Genomic DNA, 23,088 nt, shown 5'->3' with positions numbered 1-23,088 from the left:
AAATGCCTGATCTCCATTGACTTTTTTTTTTTAATATTGAAAGTTGCTTTACCAGGGTGCCAGGGTGGCTCAGTTGTTTACATGTCTGCCTTCTGCTCAGGGCACAGGTCACGATCCCAGGGTCCTGCTCAGCACAGAGCCTGCTTCTCCCTCTCCCTCTGCTCCTCCCCCAGCTCATTCTCTCTCGCGCTTTCTTTAAAATAAATAAATAAAATATTTTATTTTTTTATTTTTTTTAAAGATCTTATTTATTTGACAGAGAGAGACAGCCAGCGAGAGAGGGAACACAGGCAGGGGGAGTGGGAGGGGAAGAAGCAGGCTCCCAGCGGAGGAGCCCGATGTGGGACTCGATCCCAGAACGCTGGGATCACGCCCTGAGCTGAAGGCAGACGCTTAACGACTGAGCCACTCAGGCACCCCTAAATAAAATCTCTTAAGAAAGTAGCTTTTACAAAAAAAAAAAGAGTAGCTTACAAAATCCTCGTTACAGTCTTCATGGATCTTCACAGAATCACTGATCCAATCATCTTATTTCACCAACAAAGAAAACAAGGCCCCTTCAAAACAAGACCTAAATAACTAAGGTCTGCAGCCACAGGGCTGCATGGTGGTCCCTGCCCCCACCACTGGGGCCTCTCTGTTCCCATCTCCTTACCTGTCTCCTGCGCTTTTGACAGACAGTTTCAGCAGGTTAATGAATGATGTATGTTAGCTGTCAAGAGCTGTCAGGTGGTACTATTATCCCCCTTTTGTAGGTAATGGCTCAGAGAGGGGTTAACTCGTGGCATCACTAGAACACAGCCCTGCTCTGATGGTGAGCAAGGACAGAGGATAAGAAAGCTGACAGTGCTCTCTTCTTTTCTCTCTGCCCCAGTCTTTAGCCAGCAGTGCAGGGTCTCCGAGCCAGAAGTCACTCTGGAAAGCTAAGCAGCCATGGGCAACTCTCTTTGCTGTGTCAGAGAGACTGTCAGAGTGGATGGCTGTGGGGCTGGCCTTCATGGGGTAACCCCTCAAAAACGTATTCATGGCACCCCAAATCACAGACCCTAGTTCACAAACCCCACTGATGAACAAACCTCAATGCCAATTTATTCATTTATGTCCATTGACCAAAACACTGTCTGATACTCAGGATGTTCCATCTGGAAACCAAAATAGTTACAAGAAAGAAATCTGGTGAATCCAGAATAAGTTTATAGCAAGTCAGCATTTCCCTGGGTCAGGCCACGCTGGCTCTGGTGAGCTGGTGTCTCTTGAAGAGAGGGCTGAGACCCAGAATCTTCTTCTCAGGCTTACCTTTTTTTTTTTTTTAATAACAGTTTTATTGAGATGTAAATTAAATACTATGAAAGTCATCCATTTAAGGTGTGTGATTTAATAGCTTTTACTAGATTCATAGAGTTATGTATCCATGGCTGTTAATTTAGAGCACTTTCATTACCACAGAAAGAAACTCCATACCTGTTAGCCATCACTCCTTACCACCCCCATCCTACAAGCCCTATGCAAACAATAATCCACTTCCTTTTTTCTTTTTAAGGAATACTTTTTTGGGGGGTACTTTTTATTTTTTTTTAAGTAAGCTCCATGCCCAACATGGGGCTTAAACTCACGACCCTGAGATCAAGAGTCACATGCCCTACCAGCTGGGCCAGCCAGGGCGCCCAATAGTCTACTTTCCGTCTCTCTAGGTCTGCCTGTTCTGGACATTTCATATAAATGGAGTCAGACAATGTGACCATTTGTTTCTGGTTTCTTTCACTTAGCATGATGTTTTCAAGGCTCATCCATGCGGTCGCCTGTACCAGCACTTCATTTCTTTTTATGGTTAAGTACTATTCCATTGTGTGGCCATACCACATTTTATTTATCCATTCTCAAGTATACTCTCTGTGATCGGCTCCTGCCTCTGCTGGGGGCAGAGGTGACTGCTCCTGCATTCATGCCATGTGCCCCTGACACCTCTTGCAATAACCGCTGGCACAGTGACACCAACTGTTAACACGTCTCTCTCCTTGGAGGACCCTATCTCTGTTCATCTCTAACCGGTCCAAAGCAGACATTCAGCGCTTATCGAATAAATGAAGGAACATCCGGTTCCAAGCTTAGCTTCTGCAAGCATTTGTTCATTCAAATAATCAAGATATTCTGTAAGCACAGAGGAGGGAAGCTATTAACTCTGGTGAGGAAGTCAGAGAAAGGATGAGCCAGGGTTTGCCAGGTGGGGGAGAAAGGAAAAGGCCCTCCCACCTGGAAGTAGTGTTTATAAAGACCTGGAGAGGTGAAGGAGCGTGACAGAGCATGACAGAGACAGGGAGATGGGTATGAGTAGCGTGTAGGTGTGTGACAGGGAGTGGCAGGAGGTGAGGCTGGGAAGGTAGGTCAGTCGAAAAGACCTCAAGCGTCAGGGTGAGGTTTTGTTCTGAAGTCATTTGGGAGTCTCTAGAGGTTTGAAGCCCCCAAGTGACATGATCAGGTCTATGCTTTAGAAAGACAGTCTTACAGGCAGTGTGAAGAATCAGTGGAGGGAGAGAAGCTTTCCTTCAGTGAGGAGGCTCTGCTGCAGGCCTGGCAAGCCCAGTGGGGCCTGGCAGAGGCAGTGTTGTGGGAATGGAAGACAGTGGACGTTCCTGTCTGAGGACCCACCAGGCTGGCCTTCCCCCTCCTGCATCCATACTCCCAGATACCCTCCCCACTTCCACAGGGTTAATTGCTGTGTGTTTTGGGGGAGTCAGTTTATCTGTCTGGGCCGCAATAATCTCACCTCTAAAATGAGAGGGTTCCAACAAATATTTTTTCCACTACTTACAACTGGAAGTTCCAAATCCGTCATTGGCCGTGGACATACTCTGGTGATGGGAGTAACCAGTGTCCTTCCCTGGGCCTTCGCTCCTGCTGGACAATGGAGAGAGTGGGCAAAGGGTGGTGCTGATGAGCTGGTGTCCCTCATCCCTGCCAGATACAAAGTCTCTAAAACTTGGAGAGACACAGATACTGGTGGGGTTGCCACTGTGGGCCTGGGGAGGAAGATGGTGCCCACTGGTCCCGCAGAGACTCCCACCTACAGCCTGAGAGTGGGTGAAGCATGGTTGAGGTCTACCGTGATGAAGAGTGAGGGCCTAGATCTCAGAGGAGAGGGCTAGTCCTTCCTACACCCTCACGTCCCCTGCCTTCCATTCCCTGGAGCATTTCAGGCTACCCCTGCTAGAGCAAGCAAGGCCCTCAGTGGGAGGCGGGGAGGTGGGAGGCGGCCAGCCCAGCTCCATCCTCCTTCCCTCCTTCCCCTGCCCAAACCCCTTGTGGCCTCTGGCCTCTTTCTTGGCTGAACACAACCGATTTCTCTGGTGGCATGCCCTCCGTCCGCAGTTTGCTGTGGATCTGAGTACACTGCCCTGAAAGTCTCCCAGGGAGGGGCTGAGAGGAGGTCATTTGTAGGAGACAACTGAGTCTTGTAAACTGGACTTAAGGAATTTCCCCAGAAGTAGCACAATGTCCCCATTCTTTCCTTCCAAGGAGCCTCAGCCCGCCCCCCACCTACCCAGCCCACATTCTCTCCCCCACCCATCCCAGTCCCCCACTCATATTCCCAGTGTGATGGCTGCTTCCCAAGGCCCCACATGCTCAGCTTTGACCAGGCCAGTGTGCCCAGGAAGTGCCAGGCTGCTAAAGGGACGGGGAGTGACAGGCTCTCCCATGTTCTTTCTGGATCCAGCTGTGGGGTTGTGTTTCCTCAGAGGCCGCACCTCAGATCCTTGGCATTCGTGTGCAGGACTTCTCCCCCCACCATCCGAACCTCCAGATCTCTTGCTGAAGCCCTTGTGCCACTTCCTTTTACCTGGGCTTCCAGTCTGGGTGTCCCTTTCTCCTCTGTTTTCCTCAGGGCAGCCCAGATTTTTATATCTGATGGGCCACAGTGGGGAGGGAAGGGCAGGGCCTGTTTGTATAGAGTAATTGAGGCCCCACCTCCCACAACCTGGAGATTAAGCTCTGGGGGAGGGGAAGGAGAAAATTGCTGAGATGGGGTAATCTGAAACTCTTTGTCAGGATAAATTGGGACAGGATCCCCATGCTTCCCCTCCCCTCTCAAACTCCCAGCACGTCCACCCCACTCAGAGCACTGGCTCTAAGGCCCTGTCTTCTGAAGGGGGCCCTCTGCTGCTGGCCTCCAAGCTCAGTCTCTGCCCCACCCATGCCAAGGAGGAGAGAGCATACGTCCTGTGCTCTTACCTTCCCACGGCTGCCCAAGTCCCAGACACTGGGCGGGTAGTTATGCCAGGAGAGGCCAAGCGGAGCCGGGGGCGGGGGGAGGGGGGGCCTTCCAGCTCCTAAGGGAACAGTCGGAGGCCGTCCTGCCGGATGGGGCCCCCAAAGACCTCCTGCAGCGCTTTCCCAGCTGCTTCCCCACAAGGGCAGCCAGAAGCGTGAAGACTACTGGGTAGATAAGGTTTCACCAGCAGACAGCTGTGGAGCTTACTATTAGGCATGAGGGGAAGGGGAGGGGAGGAGAGCAAGTCTTCAGCCGAAACCCCAGCCCGGCCCTCCTTCCAGTTCTTTCTGTCATCTCTGCCTTACCGTCATGGCTATTACCCGCCCCCCTTGCCTGGGGAACGCAAACCAGCCCCCTTCCTGCGTGCACAGAGCCGGGGCTGCGTGCGCGTGCGTGCGTACGTGCGTGCGTGCCCATGCGCGCACAAGCGTGGCCGGAAAAACAGACCCAGGCCTCAGGGCCAGGCAGTGGGGATGAGGCTGGAGCAAGAAGCTGTGGGTGGGAGGATGGGCTGGGACTGAAGTGGACGTAGTGAGAGGGACACCGGGGCTCGGGCTGCGGTGGCCTGGGCATCGTCTCCCCACCGGGCTTCCTCAAGCCGCGCGGCCGGACAGGGGCCGGGGCGCTCGCGCTCACCTGCTCGCTTCTCTGCCCCGTACAGTTCCGCGGCCGCGCCAACCTGCATGTGTTTGAGGACTGGTGCGGCAGTTCCATTCAGCAGCTCAGGAGGAACCTCCACTTCCCACTGTACCCCCACGTGAGTGTTTGCCGGGCGCGCCTCTTTTCCCTCTCTCGCCCCACTCCTGTCTCATCTCCCCCTGTCTTCTGTCTGCTTCATCTGTCCTGGCTTCTTTTCTGGTTCATTTTCTTTACTTTTCATCTTGGGTCCTCTTTTCTTCTGCCCACAGTTACTACTCTTGCTCTCTTCCCAAAGGATTCCTTTGATTTCTCTGCCATCATTTCAGCTTTCGGCTCTCATTGTGGGTTATGATGATAAAGTTTAGCCAGAGCCACCACATATAGTCGGGCTGGTTGTGCACTGTACAAGGTCACATGGACAAAGAAGCAAGTGGGAGTGGAAATCTTGCCTACACTCCACTCACCAAGCCATGCCCCAGTCCCTTCTGTCTCCCTGCCCTGGTCTTCCCAGCAGCCCTGAGTGGACCAGTTAACTTCAGTTTCCTCTTCCCTCTTCTGGGTAATGGTTTCCCTCCCCTTTCTTGGCATAGATTCGCACAACCCTGAGGAAGCTGGCCGTGTCCCCCAAATGGACCAACTATGGCCTCCGCATCTTTGGCTACCTGCACCCCTTCACCGATGGTGAGGCCAGCCCCAAAGTCCCATCCTCCTGCTTCCTGCTCCAGGTTCTTTATGGTACCCAGAGAACATAAGCCTGTAGCTGAGAAGTAAGTCCGCACTAGGCTGCCTGGACCCTGTTAGGCCATCACTGGGGAGAGAGGGGAAATTTAGTCATAGTGAAGTCTCATCTAGTCCCCCCCCCCCCCACCCCGGCTGCCACTTCACACCCTAATTTGCAGAGTCTGGCACTAACTTGTCTCTCCCTGGGAGTCTTCCCTGTCTTCATGGTGTGTCCTAAGATGAGGAACCCCCACTTTACAGAGAGGGAAGCCACAGCACCAAGCCCCCTGAGAGAATGTAATCACTAAGACATAAAACAGGCCTTCAGCCCTTCATGCTAATGCCCTTCTTGCTCTCATCTGCAAACTCTCTCCCCCACTGCCCAGGGAAGATCCAGTTTGCCATTGCTGCAGATGACAACGCTGAGTTCTGGCTCAGCCGGGACGACCAGGTGTCAGGCCTTCAGCTGCTGGCCAGTGTGGGCAAGGTAGGGTCAGCCCAGTCCCAGAGCTCTGCCACTGGGCCTGGGAGCCAAGTTATGGAAGAGGCACCTGCCCGCATCAGGAAACGCTCATTACCATTAGTCTCTCTGGCATGACAGCCAGGGAAGAAGGTGTGAGGGAAGCATTCTCCCTTTCACCATGCCCTGTTTTACAAAGGGATAGTTGGAGTGTAAATTGGGGAGGAGTGAGGAGTTAGTCTGAGGCCCCAGAAAGACTTCAGGAAGATTCCTCTGGGCGGGGACTGGGCCACATCCCCTTTTTGGGTTCCAGTGTCCTTAGCATGGTGCCAAGGATGCGCGCCATGGGGCCTGATTCCTTGGGCCCCTCATAGGAAGGGCGGAGGTGCTTCTTGCCTGGGTCACCTGGCACTCCCCTCACCTCTCCTGTTTTCTCTACCATCTCCCTCCTCTTCTTTGCCCCCACGTGGTTTCCTCCCCATTCCTTCCTTGTCCCTTCACTCCCCACCTCCCTTCCTTCATATTGCCCATCTTCTCCTTCCTTCTCTTCTTGCTCTCCCCACACCTCTAGACTGGAAAAGAGTGGACCGCCCCTGGAGAGTTTGGGAAATTTCAGAGCCAAATTTCCAAGCCAGTGAGGTGAGTAGGGAGTCTCATGACATTCCTGTGAGCGACAGAAAAAACCCAACCTACCTCAAGTACTGAGGCCAAATCCGAGGCAGGGAGCCCAGTTGTACCCTCCCTGCTCTCCAGCCTTCCTTACCCTAGAGGCTCAGCATGCCTGAGTACTCATGCATTCTGATAAATGAAGTCTTTGACTTAGAAACCATGTGGCCCATCCTTCCTTGTTTTACAGATGGGGAAACTGAGGTTCAGAGAGGGGTGCAACTTGATGAAGGTCACACAGCTATTTAGTGACACTCAGGACTAGAAAACAAAATAGGTCTCTCTTCTCCCAGTCCTTGCCCTTCCCATTTGCTCCATCCCTGGAGATGTCCACAGCAGTACAGCCTGGACACTGGCTCTCTGCCTGTGCTGCGGAAAGTTCCTCATCGCTGTGATCCCTTGGGAGACTAGAGGGAGACCAGGCCTTTCCCAGCCTGTAGTGGCTAGAAGCTTTAACATGCTGGAAGGGGAACTTAGCTTAACTTTAGAGTGCCACCTGGTGGCCTGCACACACAGACAAGAACATGCATCAGCTTCATGGTGATAATAGCGATGTCGGTAACAATAAGACGTTCTAGCTTGCAGAGCGCTTGCTATGTGCAGTCTCGGTGGTGAGCGCTTTACATGGAACTCAGCATGGCAGCTAATGTCATGGACCCAGAAGCAAGACTGCCTGGGTCCAAATCCCAGCTCCACCACTTACTACTTCAGTGATTTGGGGGCAAATTACCCAAGATTTCTGTGCCTCAGTGTTCTCATCTATAAATAAGAATTAAGTGAGTTGGTATGTATAAAGCCCTTAGAACAGTGTCTGGCCTGTAGTAACCACGCTGTAAGGGTTATTACCACAGACTTACAATAGTTCAACTATGATGTTTCAACTTGACGATGGTGTAGAAGTGATATGCATTCCGTGGAAACTGTACTTCAGATTTTGAATTTGGATCTTTTTCCAGGCTAGCAGTTAGGGCTACAGTAGTCTCTTGTGATGCTGGGCAGTGGCCGTGAACCTCAGTTCCCAGTCAGCTATGTGATCGATCACTGGGTCAACAGCTGATATGCTTAGAATCATTCTGTGCGCGTACCACCATGCTGTTTTTCACTTTCATTCAGTAACTTACATGGGCTAGCGAGCACTCAGGCTTTGTGTCAGATGATCTTGCCCGATTGTAGGCGAATGCTAGTGTCTGAGCACGTTCAAGGTGGGCCAGGCAGAGCTATGATGTTCGGGAGGTCAGATGTATTAAGTGCATTTTGACTTCCAATATTTTCAACTTACGATGAGTCTGTCAGAACGTAAGCCCATCCTGAGTTGAGGAAGATCTGTATTTCCTTTGATTTTCCTGTAAAGTGTGTACTGTTACAACCGCCATCTTACGGAAGAGAAAACTAAAGGCACACTGTGAGTAAGAGGTAGCGTGGGGACCCTAGGCCAGAATTAAAAGTGAAACTCCTGGGTTTCTGGCAGCAGAGAGAAAAGGACAAGGGGAGGCTGCAGGTGCGAGGTGGGAGCTGGTGTGGCACAGCGGGAGAGTGGGTCGGAAAGGCAACCACAGGACCTGCGAAGATAGCCTTCTGTCTCTGCTCTCTCCTGCTAGTCTGGCGGCCTCCCAGAGGTACTACTTCGAGGTGCTGCACAAGCAGAACGACGAGGGCACAGACCACGTGGAAGTTGCGGTGAGAGCTCCGCCATTCCTGCCCCCCAGCTCAGCTCGGAGCCATCCTCACCCCTTGTCCCTGGAACCCTTTTCTAAATCCAGCTCCCTCCAACCCTCCGCATCCACCCTCTCTCCTCTTCCAGTGGCGACGGAATGAGCCCGGAGCCAAGTTCACCATTATTGACTCCCGTTCCCTGTCCCTCTTCACAAGTGAGTAGGCTCTGCCCCTCCCCTGGAGACAGAGGCAAGCTGTGCCGACATGTGGGGCTCAGTCTGCTGGGGGGGTTGGTCAGGGGAGGGGTGGAGGCTAAAGCTCAAAGTGCTTGGAATGTGGGTGGAAAGGGGTCCAGAACAAGGAACAGAACTTAAAGGGACCCTAAGGTCAGAGATCCTTAACTCTCAGGGGTCAGTGACACCGTTGAGAACCTGCTGGAAGCTTGCTGAGACCTTGCCCTAGAAAAATGCCCTTGTCCATCTACACTCAATATGTTGTGTACAATTTCAAGGGCATCCAGAGACCGTGAGGCTCACTCCAGATGAAAAGCCTCTGCGTGAGGCCAGTTTCCTGTTTCACAGTTGAGGGTCCCATGGTTCTTCGCAAAGCCATGACCAGAGCTGAAAAAACTTTCTTACCTGCTTTAGATTTGCAGTAAATGAACTCTTCAGTTGTACTATGTATTGCTCATGATTTCCTATGCATTTGCAGGCACCACTAAAAAATCACCGCGGGGGAAGGTGGGGCCATGTGGGCCTGGGTGTAGGAAGAGCAGGGTCAGAACCTTAAAGGAGGAAGGGAAAGCCGAGTGCTGGGAGGAGACTGGGAAGGCAGTGGGAAGTGTGTAAGAGACCAGGAGGACAGAATGGGGACAGGCCAGGGAGGTGTGGGTTCACTGGACAGGGGGGCAGTGTGGCATGGGAAGGACAGGTGGGAGAGGTTGGGGTGAACGAAGCTAGAGGCCATGAGGTCAAGGCAGAAGGGGCAGGACACAGCAGCTGAGTTGGTGCCGGAGGAAGAAGGCAGAGCTGGAGTCCGTAGATAAATGTGAAATGAGAAGAAAGAGGCCCATAGTAAAGATCAGGGAAGAAACTAGTTAGATGAGCCGGAGGTAACCAGCCCCGGTATAGGAGAGCTCCACCTGGGGCTGAAGACAGGTGAATCCAGATGGCAGTGAGCCACAGCGAGCAAGCAGTCCCCAGGGTGGTTAGAAAGGGGAGGAGGAGGCCTGGCCCACTTGGAAAGGAGAATACTGGTGGGGGTGGGATGGGGCGCAGGGGTAGTGGGGGAGGATGGGGTGGGTGATGAGCCAGGCTGCTGAGAACGCAAGGGGGCGCCCTGCTGTGGTCCGCCTTGCTGGCTGGTCTCCCTGAGATGCGAGGCTGAGACTACACTGCCCAGGTTCAGACCAGTTGTGTGATCTTCGGCAAATGACTTAGATTCTCTTTGCTAAAGTTCCTAGTCTGTAAAGTAGGAATAATCAGTAAACTAAGGCATGCGGTGCTTATGGAGATGAAGTGGTTTGATATTTGTGACATGCTTAGGACAGTGCCTGGCTCGTTATTTGGTAAGTGCTCAATACGTGTTTGTGACATAAATGCAGCAGACTCCCGATGACAGATTTCCAGCAGAGAGCAGTGACACACTTGAGGAAGTGGTGTCTTTTTCCCATTTGCACAAAGTTGTGGTTTGTGGTAGCCATGGGGCTGGTCGAGTGGGTCCAAGGGAAATCAGTAGCTGAACCCACAACTTGTGAGAGGGCAGGGCTAGAGGGGAGAGGGATTACGCACACCCATACCGTCCCTGGGGGGCATTACAGAAGCCTGGGCTCTGGCTCTGCCTCGGACTCACAGCTGCTTCTGTTCTTTCCTCCCTGGGCCCAGATGAGACCGTCCTAAGGATGGATGACGTGGGCCATATCCCTCAGACAGCAGCCAGCCATGCAGGCTCCCGAGACTCTCTTCCCAGAGAGGAGCCACCCCTCGCAGACATGCTGCGGCCTGACCCTCGGGACACCCTCTATCGAGGTAAGGCCTTGGCCACACGCTTGTCATCCAGTCTGGGTGCCATATGCTGCCAGGCCCCTGGGTGTTAGTAGAGGAGACTCCGCAGACTTGTCACTTCTACCACAGTATCCCCAGAGTCAGAGAATCTTGGTTTTTCCCTTGGAGTGTAAAATACAACATGCATACAGAAAAGTACAAAATATACATGTGTACGATTTTACTGTTACACACGTCATTACGCAGCAAACATTGTGTAACCACCTCCCAGGACAGGAATTAGAACTAGAGCCTAGAAGTCCCCTGCATGTCCCTCCACAATCACATATATCATACTTTCCTACTGGATCCCAACTCTTCTAATCCAACGAGAGAAGTATGTTCCCACCAAGTGTTGGAGTCGTAAATTCTTGCGAGCGTTTACACTTTAAAAGATGAGAGAGCCCCCGACCCTCAAACCTGCACAACAACTGGGAGGAAATTCAGTTATTGGCCCTGCGCTAGGATGAGACTCGGTGGCCTGTTGGACGTTTCTAAACCTTAACTGAGGCTGGCCCTGTACAGCACTCACCGTGCCATGAACCGGAGGCCAAGTCCGAATGCACCCACCACAGAGGAGTGGTGCCAGCCTTGGTTTGGCAACCTCCGCTGATGGACTTGGACTCTGCCCACGGCTGCCATGAGCGAATACAAAAAGGTGCCCGCTCAGAGTGGAGGCCTTCGGCCCTCCCTTCAGCCGAGAGCCTTTGTGCCTTGAAGCTAGCCCATTCCAGGCTCGCGTCCCCACCCTCATCCCTCTTCCCTTACTGTCCTCAGTGCCTCTGATCCCCAAGACTCATCTCCGCCACGTCCTGCCCGATTGTCCCTACAAACCCAGCTACTTGGTGGATGGGCTCCCCCTGCAGCGCTACCAGGGACTCCGCTTTGTAAGTCTTGGTGCTGGGCAGTGGGGGCAGTGGGGGCAGTGGGGGCAGTGGGGGCTTGCGGCCTGTGGCTGAGATGGAGAGGTGCTGGGCCTGACTCTTCCTCTTTCCTGCCACATAGCAGCAGACAGGGTGGCCTCACAGGTCCATGGGCTGGGTTTACTTGCGTTCCAAGTTGCCCATGGCTCAGTGGACCACCCTATAAACTTCGAGAATGAGTACTTGGCCTTAGTACGGCCTCCAGCACCACCTCTGCCACAGTGATGACGATGACGGGAGGTGGGCTGGCCTGAGGCTTCCTCTACTCTTTGCTCCTTGAGCCACACAACCCTGTCCTACCTGGGTTGTCCTACCAGGGGATCAGCCAGCAGTACTTCCTAAACTCATAGACGAGGCACTGGGGAAATTGAACTGCGGAGGAGAGGTTAGCTCTAGAGAATCTATCTATAGCCCAGGTAGAAACTGCAGAGGCAGAATGCACACTATATATGCAGATCTAAAAAACGATTAAGAGAGTGCTTGAGGCAGGAAGAAGCAGCCAAGAGTCATCCTCTGGGTCAGAGAATGGGTGGGGTCTAACTGGGAAGCTGGTTGGTGGCATTGCCTGAAGCTGTGTAAGGGGGGCAGGAAGTAGTGGAGTGGCTAACAAAAGGGGGGTTGTTCCAGAGCTGTGGGAGGTTGCAGGTAAAGGTTTGGAGGTGGCAGGGAGGATGAGATGGCAGGAGGAGGAGAGAATGGTGCTGGCTACAGCTGGGGAGAAGGAGCTAGGATGGGAGGTGAGGGACGCATGCACTGGGAAGCTTGAGTCAGGGGTTGCATTTGGTTCAGAGAGCCCAGGAGAGGAGACCTGAAGAGTGGGATGGAATCCCAGTCTGCGGAACAAATGTCTTCATCCAGAGCTCAAAGCAGCCCTTCTCTCTTCCAGGTCAGGGCCCTCTGAGCCCTGTGTGGTCCCGGCAGGCTTAAGTCTGGTGGGTTGACTTCTTAATGAGGTCCCACCCTCTCATTCCTGCTGCTGCTTTCTCTGCTCCAGGTTCATCTGTCCTTTGTTTACCCCAATGACTATACCCGCCTGAGCCACATGGAGACTCACAATAAATGCTTCTACCAGGAAAACTCCTACTACCAGGACAGGTGAGTGACACTGAATGGGGCAAGAAAATGGCCTTACAGAGGGGCTCTGCGGGAGCCGGGAGAGCTGTCTGGACTAGAGGGGCCGCAAATGCCCTTCCAGCCCGGGGAGTCTTGGCCCTTCCCGGGCATGCCACATGCTCATGGACACGCACGCACTCGCTCCTGCCCAGCCTCGTCTTTGCACTCCAGTCTGGGCATGACCCCATACCGCTGCTGGTGCTTCCCACAGAGCCTCACACATTAGCCTGTGGGGCACCGGGTGCCAGTCTGCCTCTCCCTTCCTCCTGCAGGTTCAGCTTTCAGGAGTACATCAAGATTGACCAGCCTGAGAAGCAGGGGCCGGAGCAGCCAGGTACAGAGTGATAGCTGAGGCTTCCAAGTCAGGCTGGGAGGGATGAACACGGTCTGTTTCTGGAGGAAGTTCAGACCATGCCAGCCCTGCCCCCGAGGAGCTTAAAATCAGAACGACACAGCCCCTCCCCCTATACCCAAAGGAGTAGAGAGTGGTACTCCTTCGTTTTCTGTCCCAGGCACATGTGGAAAGTGACACTGTTTCTAACAGCTGGAGGAGAGTTAGAGCCCCAGAGGAGATTTCTTGGACTGCTGGAGGGATCCCTCTCCCTGGCACGTCACTGGGGAAGTTCTGCTGTAGAGAAGCACTGTCGTCCTGTGGCCTTTCTTCTTGAGGGATTAGGGCATGCCAGGGGCCATTTGTCGGGTCCTGTGTGTGCCGGGCACCTGCTAGGCACTTTGGATGTTTTATATCACTCCATCTTCCCAACAGCCTTATGGAAGATACATGATTAGTCCCTTTATGCAGAGGAAGAAACTGGGGCTAGTTGAGGTTGGTAACTTGCCCGAGGTCTCGCAGTAAGCAAGTGGCAGAGCCCAGGTACAGTCCCCATCTGACGCTCGCTGGTGTGTCATTCATAGGATCAACTGCTGTCTTGTATATCTTGCTTGGGAAAGGTTAGAAACTCTGATGTGAGGAATGGTTGTTGTTTATTAACAACAGGTTTTGAGGAAAGCCTTCTAGAAGAATCCCAGTATGGAGAAGCGGCAGAGGAGACCGTTGCCTCCAATGTTCAGAACACCAGGATGACAGAGGGAAGACAAGTGCCTACCTTCCCCCCTGGGCAGGGTGTCACTGACTACCGCCTCCGGAAGCTCCTGGCTCAGCCCCAGGAGCGTCTGCTGGCATCCTTTTCCAAGGAGAACTCCACAGCTCCCTTCCCGGGGAGGACCAACGATGTCCCAGTCCAGCAACCAAAGAAGAGGGAGCGAAGACCCAGCCCTGAGCCCAGCCAAGATCCACCTCACTCTGAGAAGTGGCCCCCAGGGCATCTGGCAGGGAAACTGCCTCCCATCAGGGGGCCCAGGCCCACTGGTGACAGTCCCAGGAAGACTCTAGGGCAGTCCCAGTGGCTGAATCAAGTTGAGACATACATCGCAGAGCAGAGAAGGGGAGACAGGATGGAGCCCCCAGCCCCCAGGAGGGGTTGGCATGGCGAGGAAGACGTCGTGGTAGCTGCAGGCCAGGAAGGACAGGTGGAGGGAGAAGAAGAGGGGGAGGAAGAGGAAGAGGAAGAGGATATGAGTGAGGTGTTCGAATATGTGCCCATGTTTGACCCAGTGGTAAACTGGGACCAGACCTTCAGTGCTCGGAACCTTGACTTCCAAGCCCTGCGGACCGACTGGATCGATCTGAACTGTAACACGTCTGGCAACCTGTTGCTTCCAGAGCAGGAGGCTCTCGAGGTCACGCGGGTCTTCCTGAGGAAGCTCAGCCAGAGGAGCCGGGGGTAAGGTAAAGGGCTCTTCTGGGACCGGGGCTGGGGCATGGCGGCCAGCTGGCCTGGGGGCAGGAACCTGGAGGCTGTCGCCCATTCCCCTGCTGCAGGCTCCCCGGACAATCACGCACTTGGGACCCCCTGGTCCTGAGAATGAGGTCTACCTGTCAGGTCTTTGTCCACCCTCGGGCAAGGATCTGACATCCCTTGGTACCTGGCCTAGGATGTGTGTTGAGTGCTGGGAAGGCTGGGTAGATGGGGTCCTCTTCGTCAGGGAGGGAGCTAGTCATAAAGGGATAGAACAGGCAAAACTGAGACTCAGAGAGACAGGACCTCAGGTGTGGGCTAGAAGGGCGAGGGCAGAAAGCAGGGCCTGTCTTCTTTGTTTTTGCATTCATTCATTTAACCAATCAACATTCTTATAAGTGAGATACAATTCACATAACACTTAATGCACCATTTTAGAGTGTAAGTTTCAGAGTGTACAATTTGGTGGGTTCTAGGCATATTCATAACGTTGTGCAACCATCATCACTCTCTGATTCCAGAACGTTTTCATCACTTTTAAAAGGACCCCTGTACCTCTTAGCATTACTTCCATTTCTCCCTCCTCTTGGTCCCTAGCAACCACTACCTGACTTTCTCCCGCTATAGATTGACCTATAATAATTTCATGTAAATGGAGTTACATTTCATGTAAATGTAATATGTGGCCTTTTGTGTCTGGCTTCTTTCACTTTGCAAGACATTTTCAAGGCTTCTCCATGTTGTAGACTGGATTGAGTGCTTCATTCCTTTGTACTGCTGCAGAATATTCCATTGTGTGGCTGTTCCACATAGTGTTGCTTGACATTTGGGTGGCTCACTTTGGGGCTATTATGAATACAATGCTGCTATGAACAGTTGTGTACACTTTTTTTTTGCATGAACATGTTTCAGTTCTCTTGGGGATATACCTAGGATTAGCATTGCTGAGTCATATGGTAACTATGTTTAACATTTTGAGAAACTGCCAATCTCTTTTCCAAATGAGCTGCATCATTCTGTATCCCCATCAGTGGTGTCATTTCTCGACATCTCTGTCAACGCTTGTTATTTTCCTTTCTTGAAAATAGCCATCCTAATGGGTGCGAAATGGTATCACGTGGTGGCTTTGATTTGCATTTCCCTAGTGATTAATGATACTGAGCTAACCAATCAACATTTCTCTAATAACCCATCGTGTGTTATGGACTGTGAGTGAACAGTATTTTATTAATGAGGGTCAGTTTCTGAGGGAAACACATTCACCTTATACGCTTAGGATCTTAGAGCTATAACAGACTTTAGAGATCATCCCAGGTCAGTAGGTGCATTTTTAAAGATGGAGGCAGTGAACACTACAAATTAAACGTCTGGTTGAATCATCTTATTTATTTATTTATTATTATTTTTTTAAGTAAGCTCTGCACCCAGCGTGGGGCTTTGAACTCACAACCCTGAGATCGAGTGTCACACACTCTACTGACTGAGCCAGCCAGGCGCCCCTGGTGTCAGCATCTTAGCCAATGGCAACACTAGGACAAAACCAGGGTCTCCTGACCACTGGCCTCACAGGCTTCTACATACCATGTTACCCCCCACAGTGGGGGAAGGAGTTACTCAAGCTGCCCGCCCTTTCTGCCACAGAAAGTACCAGCTACAGCGCATCGTGAATGTGGAGAAGCGCCAGGACCAGCTACGCGGGGGTCGCTACCTCCTGGAGCTTGAGCTGCTGGAACAAGGCCAGCGCCCAGTGCGACTCTCCGAGTATGTGTCTACACGAGGCTGGCAGGGCATCGATCCAGCTGGTGGGGAAGAGGTCGAGGCCCGGAACCTGCAGGGCCTGGTTTGGGGCTCACACAACCGCCGGAGACATGTCTTGAATGTCCGGGCCCCAGAGCCCAAACTGTGTTGGCCCCAGGGCTTCTCCTGGAATCACCGAGCCGTGGTCCACTTCGTTGTGCCTGGTGAGCCTCAAGCTGAGCCCGGCCGTTATCAGCAGAGTGGGGATCCTGAAAGTCACCATGAGCACCTAGGTCTCCGCTCACTGATGTGATCTCGTGAGAACCGTGGGAGGGGCCACTCGACAGTCGAGGACCTGAGGTCACACGGCTGAGTGTCGTGGTCGGCAAAGATGCCGACTTGTAGGCCAGGTGCTCCCTGTTGTGCCAGGTGTCAGGGTGGGGGGGCGGGGCGAGCGTGGCCCCGTTGTGCAGGGGTGTCAGCTGCTCTGGGAAAGAAGACATAGGGTGGCTTAGCTGGTTTCTGTAGTGGGAAAGGGGAGCACAGAACAGACGTGTGGAACCGTGGGCTGGGACAGGAGAGCAAGGGTGCTGCTAGGATGGGCGGATAACAGGGTTTGAGTGTGAAAGCAAGGTCGGTTACTACGAGAGAGCTGAGGACGAGTCCTGGTCCCAGGCCTTCCCTGGGGGCCCTGCCTGGAGGCTCCGTGGGCGGCAGGGTGCAGAGACCCCTGTCGCCGGTCAGCTGTCCCTCTGCCTTCCGCCTCTCTGCTGCACTGCTGGTGGGTCCGCGGTGGCAGAGGCCCGCTGGGGCCCCGACTCGTGCCGGAGCTGGCACTGGGCTGCCTTTCTCGGCATTACCACTTCTCTCTCCCCACTGCCATCCGCGGTAGTAAAGAACCAGGCGCGCTGGGTGCAGCAGTTTATCAGAGACATGGAAAGGCTGTTCCAGGCCACCGGTGACCCACACTTCAATATCATCGTCACTGACTACAGCAGCGAGGACATGGACGTCGAGATGGCCCTAAAGAGGTCCAAGCTGCGGAGGTGAGGAGGCTCCCCGGCCGGAGCCCAGCCTGTGCCACCTGCTTTCTAGAGTCCGAGGACAGCTGGGTGCCGGGCAGAGCCCGAAGTCACAGCTGGCTTTCCTGATTCCCGGGGTCTGGCTTTCTCCAGACAGCTCACCTGCCCACGATCCCACACTAGGAGCACACATCACCTTCCCCCGGGCCCACCGGCGTCCTCCACGGACCACTGCTGCCGAGCCCTCATACCCTGCCCTTCTCTCCTCTCCTCTCCCTGCAGCTACCAGTACATGAAGCTGAGTGGAAACTTCGAGCGCTCGGCTGGGCTTCAGGCTGGCATAGACCTGGTGAAGGTAATAGCTTGGGAGGGGCTTGGCAGACATGGTTACAGACTGGTTAAGAGGTGGGGACATCCGGGATGTGTGAGGTGTTCAGCTCCTCGGGGAGGAAGGAGTGAGGACGTGGGAGGTCCTCTCTGCTCTGCTGCAGGGCAGGTGCCAGGGTGGGACTGAAAAAATGACAGTGGGGCATTTGTCCAGAGGCCTTGCAGCCCATAAAGGGTGCAGGGGAGGGGTCAGAATTCATTCTCTGACTCTGAGAATTGTGCTCGGTGGCCAGTACTGTGGAAATCTGCCCAACAGTTTGTTTTGTGGGAGTTTGTCCATCACTCGAGTGGGAAGGAGCCTGAGGATTGTCCTTGGGAGTGGCCTGACCCCCGAGCCCTGGTCTGTGGGGTCTGCTGACCCTCCCCCATCCGTCCTCAGGACCCGCACAGCATCATCTTCCTCTGTGACCTCCACATCCACTTCCCAGCTGGAGTCATCGACACCATCCGGAAGCACTGTGTGGAGGGCAAGATGGCCTTCGCCCCCATGGTGATGAGGCTGCATTGCGGGGCCACCCCCCAGTGGCCTGAGGGTGAGCCCTGCCTTGGGCTGGGGTGGGGTTCTTGGTTCTTCATCCCAGAGCTGGAAACAGCCATGTCCACTGTGGCAGCCCTCTCCCTCCCCCTCTGGCTCCTTCTGCCCACCTGGACGGCCCACCAGGGAGGTGCCTGAGGGCTGTGCCCACGGCCACAGCAGCAGCAGCGATGAACATTTCCTCCAAGCTTCCCTTCATTCAGTCACCAGATATTTACTGGGTGCCAGGTTCTGTGCCCTATGCAGATAGAAAAATGGAGACGGGTCCCCTGCCTCTGGAGAGGGAAACAGACCAGGAAAGCACACTCAGCTGTGTCTCCAGTGGCTGTTGTTGTCAGATGCTGTTGTAGGGCCTGTAGTCACCCCCTGGTGGGACTGCAGCTTCCACTGGACCCTGAACCGGAGTGTGGGGGGGCTTTCCCCCAGAACAGGCAGGGACTTGTTCACATGAGATAGTTTTCAGCGTCAGGCACCCCGTCCTCTGTCTTTCAGAGAAGGTTCTGGGGATGCAGCCAGCAGGCTTCATTGCTTCCTCCTGGCCCCTGGCTCATCTCACGGGGGGCTTCTTGTCTGGCCACAGGCTACTGGGAGGTGAATGGGTTTGGACTGCTCGGCATCTACAAGTCAGACCTGGACAGAATCGGGGGCATGAACACCAAGGAGTTCCGAGATCGCTGGGGCGGGGAAGACTGGGAGCTGCTGGACAGGTGACTGGGGGACGAGGGCACGTGAGAGGGGCTATGGGGAGAGAACAGGGCTAGAGCGGCCGAGGCCGGGCCTACGGGGCTGCAGGTTCCTGACCACCGGACTCAGAGGAAGCCTTGCCTCTTACCAGGGGTCATACTCCTCGCCTGGCCGAGACCAGTTTCTGCGTCTACTAGAAGGGGGATGATACTGGCTGCACCTATGTCGGAGGGTTGGTGTGGAGATTAAACTGCACGGTGACCTGTGAGAGTAAAGCTCAAGCCGTTGAACTGTGGAGTGTAAACGCTGATGCTCCCAGCCCAGTGCCGTGGGAGTGCACGGACACAGCTGCGTTCTCCTGCATCGTGCAGGACGAACGCCCTCCTCCCATGCACTGCTGCCCGGCGGGGAAGCTGAGGCCAGGGGAATGGACAAGAGAGACAGGCAAAGGGTCAGGAAAGACTTGGGGGCCAGCAAAAGGGACAGTGTGGATCATTAAAGGGCAGAAAGATATCCAGGAGGTCCTGGGGCCCTGGAAGCCCGGGAGAAGGGAGGTCCAGGGAGCAGGAAATAGTCCCTGGGAAGAAGGAGAAAGGAGAACACAGGACAGGCCACAGACTTGGCAAGCGGATGGAAGAGGGTGTTGAGGCAGGAGCAGGCGGGCTGGGACCCCGTTGCAGGGCGGTGAGGGAGCAGAAGCTGTGTTAGCATGAGATTCCTCTTTCAAGAAATTTGCTTTTTAAAAGAAAAGAAGTTTGCTGCCATGAGGAGCGCCTGGCTGGCTCCGTTGAGAGAGCATGCAGCTTTTGATCTCAGGGTCGTGAGTTCAAGCCCCACGTTGGGGGTAGAGGTTTTTTTTTTTTTTTTTTTTTTTTTTTTTTTTTTTTAAAGATTTTATTTATTTATTTGACAGAGAGAGAGACAGCCAGCGAGAGAGGGAACACAAGCAGGGGGAGTGGGAGAGGAAGAAGCAGGCTCATAGCAGAAGAGCCTGATGTGGGGCTCGATCCCAGATCGCCGGGATCACGCCCTGAGCCAAAGGCAGACGCTTAACCGCTGTGCCACCCAGGCGCCCCTAGGGGGTAGAGGTTTTTTAATAAGTAAAAGTTATAGAAGAAAGAGGGAAATTTGTTGCCAAGAGAAAGGAAGGGAAAGAGGACGATACCTTGAGATTTGGGTTGAGGGGGAGGGGGCGGAGGAGAGAAAGGGAGAGAGACATCAAAGGAAGAAAGGACAGGGTCGACTGCGTATCATTCTCCTCTCCCCAAAGACTGGCAGACTGAGACTCTGAATGGTGACGTGCTTCACACGGTGTGGGGCTGGGGTTCAAATCCAGGCTGGCTGGCTCCGAAACCCATGCTCTGTGTGCTGCAGCCTCCTCCCGTGCCCCGTGGGGAGTAAACAGAGGAAGACAGGGACAGGGGGTGACGTAGACGCGGGCGGTGGGGTCCTCGGGGGCCTGGGCCTCTCCCCAGTTGCCTCTCGTGCTTCTGTTGCTCACCCTGCCCCTCCCCATTCAGGATCCTCCAAGCGGGCCTGGAAGTGGAACGTCTCTCCCTCAGGAATTTCTTCCATCACTTCCATTCCAAGCGAGGCATGTGGAATCGTCGCCAGATGAAGATGCCGTGATCCCGAGGGGCGGCCCGCTGGACTGACTGCTTCCTGCTCCTTGACCTGTGCTCGCTCCCCGGTGCCCCTGCTCACCATTGAGGAGGAGGGGGGAGGGGGGCAGAAGCCATGGCGGGGTCCTGAGAGGCCTCAGAGCTAACACCATCACTCCACCAGAGCTGTCACCTCACGCAGATAGCTGCCGAGGCCCCTCTCTCTACCCTTGGGGCCCCTGAAGGGAGGACCTTGGGAGAGGGACCAGAAGGGGCCGTTGACTCAGTTGACGGAGATGGACCGGCTCCTGGGAAAGGCGGCACAGTTCAGTCAAGGAAGGAAAGACCTGTTTGAGCGCTACTGACCCATCCGTGAGGTGCATTCCGGCACCCCCAGGCCCCTCCCGGGGAGTAGTGACCATGACCAGGAAGCTCTTCTCCTGGACATATTTTATTGGGGTTTCTATTTTTGTAACAGAAAACCAGAACTGTACTTGTCCAGAGCCAGCCTGGACTATGAGAGAGGGATGGAGTCATGCATTTAGGGCATGTCCCCACTTGCATACTTCAGACCCACTCCTGTGCAGCGCCACGTGCCCCTCAGTCCTTGACCCGGCAGCTGATTTATAACCAGAGGAGCTGGCCCAGCACGGATCCGTTCTCAGCTCTGCCCCCGGCTCGTGCCTTCCAGAGACACGCACATCTCTCCCAGGGAGCCGCTGAACAGCTGGCCACCAATTTAGGGCATTAACCTCACCCTGCCGGCGGCACTAACCCAGCCCGACTGGAAGCACAGACTGGCGTCATCTTCACGATGCGCGGCGGGGTTGGGAGGCAGCTGGTGGGCAGTGGGCTCGTCACTCCCGTGTGTCCGGCATAAAGGCGGCGCTGGACGGGAGCCGTGGGGAAGGAGGGAGAGCAGCCCCGGCTTGGCCCGGCCCGCCTGTAGCCTAAAGCCTTGGGGAGGATAGGAAGCAGAGAGCAAAGAGGATAGAGATACAACAAGGCTGTGGGCTTAGATGGGAAGAGGGGGTGGGCGTCCAGCCGGAAGGGAGGAAAGGGAAGTGGAAAACTCGAGTCCCCACAGTCCTGCTCGCCCACGGACTTGACCTCCTGCGGGGAGCTCCCCAGCCCTGGCCTGCCCAAAAGAAGAGGAAGGAGTGTGGACAAGACAGAGGAACAGGGACCACGGTGGGAAGGGGCAGGTCCACGGTTTTGGGGAGGTAAGGGCAGCATCCTGAGATCTCTTCTGCAATTGGAGGGGAGTGGAGCCAGGAGGAACTGAAAAGAGTCATTTCAGGGAAGATAGCTTTTGGCCTTTGTAGTCTCTGGCGCCCTTCCTGACACCTGACGATCACACAATCTTGCACTAAAAATCCCCAGGTGCCTTTGGGGCTGGGGATTTTTCTGCCGCCGCTGCTGAATTGACCAATGGTGCATTGGACGCTGGCTCTGGCACTCCAGTGTCTGTTGAAGGAGGGGAGCACGGGCTCCCTGCTGGGAGGAGGCGCTGGTGGGGGTGCGGCAGGGCGAGGAGGCCCGTCCGCGGAGCCCAGGCTCCGTGCTGTGAGAGAGTCCAAGTCACAGCATTTGGAGTTCCAGCGTCTACCGGTGGGCCCTGCATTCACCAAGAGCACACGCTTGGCATTTAGGAGAATGGAGCCCGTTGAGAACCTTCTGGAGGTTGAAGAGAATCCCTGCTCCCCTCTAAGAAATCAGGAAGGACAAAGACTTTCCAATTAATGGGCCGTGGCTTCTGAATGCCATACCTGCCCCTTGGGCCCAGGCTTTTCATGTGGCCCTTGCTCAGCCAGCCCTACTGCCTTTAGGAAAGTGCTGTAGGGAATAGGTGAGAGCGACAGTTGGCTGGCTGGGGTGCCTGCTTGCTCTCTGGGGCCGCTGTCACCCTTGGGCATGGCACTGGTAGGCCTGAGCCAACCCAAACAGCTCTGCTCCCTCTGTTCTCTTAATGACAGGAGCCAGCCCAGCTTCCCCTGCCCTACTTACGGCCCCCTCTGCCCCTGGCCAGTGCCTTTCCTTCGACGTTTGTTACCTCCACACCATCTGCCTTAAGGGGGAGGGCCTGGTATGGCCCCTACTCTGTAGGGAAATGTGTTGGGTGGGGGGAGGGGCTGGGGAGGAGGGAGGGCAATCATTAAATACAGCATCTTCTTAGAAAACAAAGTGGCTTGTGTGTTTTTCTCATCACCCATCAAGATGGGAGAGGGATGGGCTGAGGGCCTAGGGTTCACATCTCTGTCCCTCCGTTGTCAGGCCTCTGATGGGTGTGCCGAGGACCCTCCCACACCACCCTCCACCCTTTACCATTAGTTTGGTGCCTGCCCTGTGGGGAACTGCCGGAGGAGTTCCCGTCTGAGAGCAGGCTGGGCATTTTCTGCTCAGCAGGTTGGTGGAGATGGGTGGTTTCAGTGGAGAAGGGCTGATGGATGACGCCCTGGGAAGAAGGCCAGACGCGGGGCCAGGATGGTTTGGTGAGCAGTTGTAAAGTAGCAGACAATCTCAAAATCATTTCTGTTTGAGCTAGGGATGCCCGATGCCATGCTTTATGGGAACAAATTTATCTTCCTGGTTCTATTTGGCCAAGGCCAAGATCAAAATGAGTTTGTCTGCCTTCAGCACCCGCCAAAGGGGAGGTGCTAATTTGAAAGGATAGGTTTATGACAGGTTCTCAAAAAGGGTTGTGCACATACATGGATTGATCCAGAATTGTCTAATCTGCCATCCATGTAGCAGATGGTAATTAGCTCAGGGCAGGTGGGGCCAGGAAAGCCGACTCGGAGCAGGACCCAGAGGAGAGGAGTTGAGCGTTTTCCAGAACA

The 23,088-nt window shown here is 54.4% G+C and overlaps 1 protein-coding gene and 1 long non-coding RNA gene across 4 annotated transcripts in view; one reads left to right on the top strand and one right to left on the bottom strand.

The window, feature by feature from the left end:
* Positions 1 to 4,617, bottom strand: part of LOC148107743 (uncharacterized) — a 41,141-nt gene extending 36,524 nt beyond the window's left edge. Inside the window, exons 1-2 of one of the 2 annotated variants that reach the window (XR_015721587.1) lie at positions 4,228 to 4,617; positions 2,810 to 2,895 (exon numbers count right to left, since the gene is read on the bottom strand). This is a non-coding gene — a long non-coding RNA (uncharacterized LOC148107743). The remainder of the gene's footprint in view (positions 1 to 2,809; positions 2,896 to 4,227) is intronic. The other variant, XR_015721588.1, reaches the window with a different exon arrangement.
* B4GALNT3 (beta-1,4-N-acetyl-galactosaminyltransferase 3) overlaps positions 1 to 22,368 on the top strand; it is an 86,802-nt gene extending 64,434 nt beyond the window's left edge. The window contains exons 4-20 of one of the 2 annotated variants that reach the window (XM_045774557.2): positions 4,929 to 5,024; positions 5,497 to 5,587; positions 6,013 to 6,113; positions 6,658 to 6,725; positions 8,351 to 8,429; positions 8,554 to 8,620; positions 10,289 to 10,432; positions 11,225 to 11,334; positions 12,365 to 12,465; positions 12,756 to 12,817; positions 13,481 to 14,267; positions 15,924 to 16,243; positions 16,912 to 17,065; positions 17,324 to 17,396; positions 17,808 to 17,961; positions 18,544 to 18,670; positions 20,168 to 22,368. In XM_045774557.2, the coding sequence (XP_045630513.2) occupies positions 4,929 to 5,024; positions 5,497 to 5,587; positions 6,013 to 6,113; positions 6,658 to 6,725; positions 8,351 to 8,429; positions 8,554 to 8,620; positions 10,289 to 10,432; positions 11,225 to 11,334; positions 12,365 to 12,465; positions 12,756 to 12,817; positions 13,481 to 14,267; positions 15,924 to 16,243; positions 16,912 to 17,065; positions 17,324 to 17,396; positions 17,808 to 17,961; positions 18,544 to 18,670; positions 20,168 to 20,276 (2,643 nt within the window). In that variant the 3' untranslated portion in view covers positions 20,277 to 22,368. The remainder of the gene's footprint in view (positions 1 to 4,928; positions 5,025 to 5,496; positions 5,588 to 6,012; positions 6,114 to 6,657; positions 6,726 to 8,350; positions 8,430 to 8,553; positions 8,621 to 10,288; positions 10,433 to 11,224; positions 11,335 to 12,364; positions 12,466 to 12,755; positions 12,818 to 13,480; positions 14,268 to 15,923; positions 16,244 to 16,911; positions 17,066 to 17,323; positions 17,397 to 17,807; positions 17,962 to 18,543; positions 18,671 to 20,167) is intronic. The other variant, XM_087855530.1, reaches the window with a different exon arrangement.
* Positions 22,369 to 23,088: the final 720 nt, after the last annotated feature.

Source organism: Ursus americanus, chromosome 25 (assembly GCF_024610735.1).
Source record: "Ursus americanus isolate L20-20 chromosome 25, mUrsAme1.1.p, whole genome shotgun sequence".
In the NCBI taxonomy this organism is placed as follows: domain Eukaryota; kingdom Metazoa; phylum Chordata; class Mammalia; order Carnivora; family Ursidae; genus Ursus; species Ursus americanus.
The sequence above is the reverse complement of the archived record's forward strand: the minus strand, read 5'-3'. Positions and strand labels throughout refer to the sequence as shown.